This window comes from Oppia nitens, unplaced genomic scaffold, assembly GCF_028296485.1.
Source record: "Oppia nitens isolate AA-2021 unplaced genomic scaffold, nextdenovo-longstitch-racon4-pilon3 scaffold5_pilon_pilon_pilon, whole genome shotgun sequence".
NCBI lineage: Eukaryota > Metazoa > Arthropoda > Arachnida > Sarcoptiformes > Oppiidae > Oppia > Oppia nitens.
The window spans coordinates 879826-887233 of NW_026533243.1; the positions used below are offsets into that span (position 1 = coordinate 879826).

The following is a 7408-nucleotide window of genomic DNA, read 5'->3' on the forward strand; positions in this document are numbered from 1 at the left end:
ATATTTACAGTAATTTAAAACTACTATATATTCCAAGTTATTTTATAAKAATAATATTTTTATTCATATTAATCAATAAATTAATTACTGATAGTATTAATATTAATATTAATTTTTATAAAATTTTATTTAATATTAACTATGAGTCATATTATAACATAAGTTGACGTATTGTTGAGTGTTTGTACTAATAATACTGTATTAATATTAAACTATAAGATATATGGTTTACAATTAAAATTAATTGATTGTTAAAATAGTTTTACAATAGTAATTATTATTATTAGCATTGTATAACTAATTAATAGGTTAACTACTATAACTAATAATAAAAAACTACTAACAGCTAACTGTTGACAGATTTACTAATAAATTGGTGCAATCATTGGCATAAATGATGACAATCAGTGGACAATCATCATCGGTGGTCATACTGTTGGCCATCATTGCATTGGTATCAGTGATGACGAAAAACGCAAGCATTTTGGATTACATGAATTGTGTGAACATTAAAACTAAAGTAATAGTCGATTGCGAATACGATTTCTATAAAAAGATTATCCGATTTCCCGTTTGGTTTGGACGGCAACGACAGGTGTGCTGTTCATTACAACGGTTACGCCACTGTTTCGTCAATGAAATCCTCAAGTGTAACGGCATTACCATTGATGAAGTGAACCAGGCTTTCGACTTATTTGTGAAGGAAACATCTGTAGTAAGCAATTATGACTGCAAATCGTACGGCACAAGTTCATGGATGTGCACACCTKGTATTATGCCAACCAATATATGTATCCACTATTTTCAAATCATTTATGTTTTTTCCCGCAGACTATGTGTTCATTGTTGTGACGGTATTGTTACTGATACTAATTCTGGCCATCGGTTGTTATTGTTTTCTGTATTAGTATCGACGTAGAGGTGATGGTGGCAGTGGTTGGTGTCGTARAAACAGTAATCAGCCGACGGCACTGTCAATATTTCCGTCATCTATCAATTGCTGGCATTAATTCTAGTTATACGCCGACTTAACTGCACCGTTAGATATATAATTATTACATACCGGCGCTGATCTCTGATTTATTATGTTTAGTATTATGTATAATATTATACTGTATTAATATATTAATGTGTATAATAAGACAATTGTTTTTAGAAAAAAATTATATTCTTAACTATTATCATAATCAATAATATCAACAAATTAATACATTCATTATCACAATTTTAATACAATTACATATTAATATCTCTATTATATCTATTAGATTAGATATTATCTATAAATAATATATATAGTATATATAGTTATAAATTAGTTTTGTATTGATTGGTTATGAAACTTTAATTGTTTTTTTATTATTTGAAATATATACTTTTTTGTGAATATAAAAACACTGTTAATTTTGACTACTTTTCATACTACAGTATTAATATTTTGTATCAATAAAATAATAATTTGATTTATTAATAAAGTAAATAAAATTTGTTTTTTGTATAAATGTATTTACAGTAATTTAAAACTACTATATATTCCAAGTTATTTTATAACAATAATATTTTTATTCATATTAATCAATAAATTAATTACCAATAGTATTAATATTAATTTTTATATGTATATTCACTCAAAAAAATTAATGTATTAATTTTGATTTATAGATGTCTTCACCATTGATTAACGCAATGTAATTATCTTTTTTTTTGTTTTAGATCACAATTTCTATATTTAACAATTTGTTTGTTATTATTATTTTTGAAAACACTCGGCATTGTAGTCATCAAAACGATAGGCGCCGCCGATAGGATCCAATGACTGGTGCCGTACATCTAGAGCTAGAAATAGATAATTTTATAATTATTATTATTATTATTATTTACAAATAAAAAATATTCAAATACTGTCCAAATAATGATTTTTTTTATTATTAAACAGTTTTTATGAAAATTATTTATAAATAAATTTATACTAAATCTCTGGTTATTTTTTTCCACTTCTCTCGATTTGTACCCAATATATATATGGCTACTCATCCCTCTCTGTGTGAATGATAACAACTGATGAACTAAAATATCGTAAGATTTAGAAAAATTAATTTTATTTGAATATTTTTTGTCAAAAAAAAAACAAACAAATAAAAACTTTGATCAGTGTTTGCAATGGCATTGGACTAGAAATTGGTAATAAACGCGAACATAATGGACATCAATGAGTGTGGATATCACTCGTGAGTAGCAACTGATGAACGATCGGTGCTTTTTAATGGCATACGAGTCGTGATTTGATGTCATTCTTCTCTATAGTCAACGATATAGTCTCTAAAAGAGGAGGAATACATCAAATCATTGCCATTAAAAAGTACCGGTCGTTCATCAGTTGCTATTCACGAGTGATATCTACACTCATTGATGTCCATTATGTTCGCGTTTATTACCAATTTCTAGTCCAATGCCATTGCAAACACTGATCAAAGTTTTTTTTTGTTTGTTTTTTTTGACAAAAATAATATTCAAATAAAATTAATTTTTCTAAATCTTACGATATTTTAATTGTAACTAAAAATTTATTCAAACAATTCTATTGTTATTATTTAAAACATTTGAAACACTTTTTTAAAAATTGATTAATAAACAAATTATATGTTCAATATTTAATTGACAAAAGTATTAAACTTTATACTTAAAATATGCATTATATTATATACAGGTATTGCAATAATTTTCAATAATATTAGATTTCAATTATCAAATTATTTAAATTTACTGAATATATTATTACAAAATTTGAGAGCTTTTAAATTTTAAAAATAATAATATTGAAATATATATATATATATATCTTTTAGTATAATTTTAATAATTAAAATAGTTGATTACTATTAGCTATTTATTTAAAATTTAAGGGGTAAATTTTTTTCTAAAATATAATTTAATTAATTATTATAACTAATTGATGTTAAATATTAAAGTATACTGAATAGATTTTTGTTAATACAATAAATTTAAATAATATAAGTAATATTACTATTTTGATGATACTATGAAATTTGATATTAATTTTTCTTATTAATTTATAAATTCACTGTTGACACAAATCATACAATAACATCATATTATTTTAATTATTATCTTTTTTTTATAAACATTATATTGTATTTTGTATAAATAATTATTAACTTTTTCAACTGAGACTAATTTTTCTAATATGTCTAATAAAAAATAAATATAAAATAATATTAGAGTAATTTGATAAACAATTGAATTAATACAATTGAAATTAATACCAGTATTTTTAAAGTTTTATAAATATATAAAAACTTTTTTAAATTATTGTCAATGTTTTTTCTTATCGTTGAAACACTTTGAAATTATATATCAGTTTATAATACTGTAATATAAACTTTATAGAGAATATTCTGTATATTCAAATCTACTGTAATTTATGATTTTTAAAACATTAACGATTGATATCATTATTCAAAACACACACAACTAATAACCGCTAATAGTTTAGATATATTCCTAACATATATACCGATGACTACAACATTGACCACATTGATGGTGATGATAGCAGTCTTATTGGCGATCGGTGTGTTGGTGGCCAACAATCCTATCGAGGATCTGTTGTCGGGTATCAATRATTTGCTAATCAACCCCTTCCCCCTACACACACACAGTCATATGCATACATACCGGATCTTTTAATTGAKAAATTAGTGGCAATACTATTGTATTTTTATTGTAATTGTTTTTTGTTGTTGAATTATTTTGTTAATATTTTTGGAAATTTAGAAATTTTTTAAAGTAGTTTTGTTGTTTAAGATATAATATATATGATATAATTTAAGTTAATTTATATATTTGTATTTAAAATAATACAATTGTAATTTTTTTAAATGTCATATTTCAAAATATTTTACATAATTTTTTAATGCATTTAACATTTTATTAATAAATGATTTACTAAAAAAAACTCTTAAATATTATTGAATATATTGTATGTTTATTTAGTTAAAATTAGTACTTTTACTACTATAAATATTTGTATAAACATATTAATTAATAGATAATTAGTTTTAATAACTAAAAGTACAAATAGACTTACTATATCTAAAAATATTATAAATGTAATTAATAATTAAACTGTGAAACTGTACTTTTAATAAAAAGAAATAAATAAATAAAATAAAATGACTCAAATTTAATATAAGATTTTTAGGAAAAATAATTTAATAATAATTAAATGTATTAATTTTGAACTTGAAAATAAAAAAACTAATAACTTAATCATGTGATTAAAGTATTAGCATGCACAAATTATTTGTATATTTATTTATATATATATATATATATATATATAAATTTGAATCAGTGATAACATTTCAGATCTAAAGTAAAGCAATAGTAATAGTTTTCGTGGGATATTTGGACATCAATCTGATCCACACTTTCATCCACAAAAAGATGAAGATCTTGTACTCATTGTTGATTGCATTAGTGATCATTATGCCTATGATGGTCACAAACACCACCACCAATGCTACCGATATGGTTGACACAGCCGTTAACTATTGTGACCGGAATAGTGTGTCGGCCAACTGTCTTCCTTACGATAACCAATCGGACGGCTGTAACCATGTTATTGACTCTATTGTGGGAAAACGTAGATTTTGCTGCCAATTAATATACTATCGGCAATGTATTGGACGTGAATTGACTGAACAACATTGTGACTACAATTTGCTCAACAATTTCACTAATGAACAGTTTGGCGWAATTGTGTCACTCATTGTCATGTTTACAAAGCATGGATGTGCTTCCCGGGTATGTATAAACGTTATATACTGTATATATAATATATATATATATATGTGTGTGTAGTAGCTATAACTTGAAGATAATCTGCTAATTATAATAACTATAATTAATATGTAAATTGTATCTTAAAAAATAATCTAATTTTATAAATAATTTATTTTTTTGGTAATCATTTCAGTCCATATCTACATTTTAATGGTCATCAGTTTCATACTATTAGTGGTTTACATATATGAATCATTGAAATAAAGTTTTACAATATTTAAAAAATATAATGATATCATATATAATATTAATAAAATTAATTTTAATAATAATAATAATAATGTAAATTAACCATATTTTTGATCAACTTTTTTTTGACTAAAAATTTAATTAAATAATTATAATATATAAATCATTTAGTATTTTTAATAATATTTAACAAAGAGTTCTGACACATAATTATTGTATATATATAATTAATATATATATATATATATATATATATATATTTAATATTATAAAAGTTTATAATACAAAAATTTATATAATTATAATAAAAGTATTAACTTTAATACAAATTGATGTATAAGTCCTGTCATCTCATTGTGCAATAATTATAGAGATATATTGTATTTTCTTTTAAAAAAATTACTAAAAACCACATAATTTTCAATGTTTTTCAGAGTATGAAACAAAAGTTTAGTAGACTATATAAAAATAATATTATAATTATATCAGTAATTTATTGAATTGATACGATGATACAATATGACTGCACTTTTAATACAAATGTGAATTATATATATATTTTTTTGATATATTAATCTACTATAAGGAAATAGTCTATTATCTAGAAATAATAAATGATATATTCATTGATTGAAGACCTAATAACATATTGTTTTTTTTTAATATTCAGTAGACATATAATTTAATAATTATATATTTATTATAAAAAAATTATAATTATGTATTAAATAGATAACTATGTATTAAATGTTTATAATATCATTAAATTATATAGAGATTAAAAATATTTAATGTTTTATATATTACCAATTATTTAATAATTTATATGAATTACATTATTTTAAGTAAAATACTTTTTTAAAAAATTTTTTGAGTATATAATTAGAAATTGAAAATATTTTAAACGTGACAAACAATTTTTTTTGCAAAACTATTTATTTTGAATATTTCTGATAAATTAAACCAATTACTTGATAATAATAGTTTTTAAATTAAAAATCACTTTTAATTATAATTTCATGTCACTAAAAGTGATAGGTAATTTCAATCATTCATTTAAATGATATATTGTTACTAAAAGTATTTATTAATAACATAGAAAAGTTGCAATAAATATAAAATAATTTATTGAAAATAAAAAACTATAAAAAAAACATTTTGATGTAATGAAACAGTTTTTATTTAAATTTTTTCAGAAAAAATGGATCAAAATATGTTTTAAAGCTATAAAACATTAATATGGATACTAATTATATGATATTTATAAATTAAAATTTATAGTTTATTGCAGTAAATATATTATAATATATGCACTGCAAAAAAAATTGTATACAAATAATTTTTTAGAAAATTTATGTTTTTATTATTTTATTAATCAATTTGTTTATCAACCAAACAAACTATTTATATAATACGTGTTGTTAATTTTAATAATTAATTAAATTAATCAATAATTATTATAATCAATAATAACAATCACTGTTTTTGGCAAACATTTTTTTAAAWAAAAAACATAATTTAGTTGCAAATCAATGATTTAATACATGATATATATTTAGCAACATTAAAAATATATTTATAGCATTAATTACATTATATATAAAAAATAATATTAATACAAATATATCAAAAAAATATTTATAATATAAAATAATAATAATAAAAATAAAATTATATTAGTTTTGGCAATCAAATAATTATATATAAAAATATATATATATATATATATATATATATATTTTTACGGCACTTATGGTTTTTAATTTGATGTGTATATATATATTTATAAAATAATAATTATGTATTTACAAATTTATATATATATATTTATGTTGTCTATATGTCGTTATATATATATTTTTTAAAAATAAACTAATGACATAAAAATGAGCTCAAAATTAGATAATATTTACCATAATTTATATCAAAAAATAAAATATAAGTTTGAAATTAATTTAGATTTATGTTGTTATTGTCATTCAAAATAAACTTGTTTTAAATTTCCATCAAAATTATCTCATAACTAGTGTTAACTCGTATTATACGCTAATTTTGTATCTGTATATTATTTACTAATACAGTATAAATATAAATAATTATTTTGTTTATGTTTAATATATTACAATATTGTTTGATTTAGAAAAAAAAACAAAATAAGTAAAAGATATACGAAACCGATATTAATTATAACAATAATAATACATATAATTATTAGTTTATATAAAATATCTATAAATTATTTACGATATATATCTTTCTTTCTCTCTCTCTCTCTCTCTCTCTCTCTCTTAAAAAAATCTGTTCCGTTTTTTATCTACTAAATAATTTTTTTCTTTAAATTAACAAAAAAAAC

The 7408-nt window shown here is 20.8% G+C and overlaps 1 protein-coding gene across 1 annotated transcript; it reads left to right on the forward strand.

The window, feature by feature from the left end:
* The first annotated feature begins 4374 nt into the window (after positions 1-4374).
* LOC128961970 (uncharacterized) lies at positions 4375-5046 on the forward strand. The gene is made up of 2 exons (XM_054308314.1): positions 4375-4827; positions 5000-5046. Exons 1-2 carry the CDS (start codon positions 4468-4470, stop codon positions 5015-5017), a joined length of 378 nt encoding a protein of 125 aa, XP_054164289.1. The 5' UTR covers positions 4375-4467; the 3' UTR covers positions 5018-5046.
* The last annotated feature ends 2362 nt before the right edge of the window (positions 5047-7408 follow it).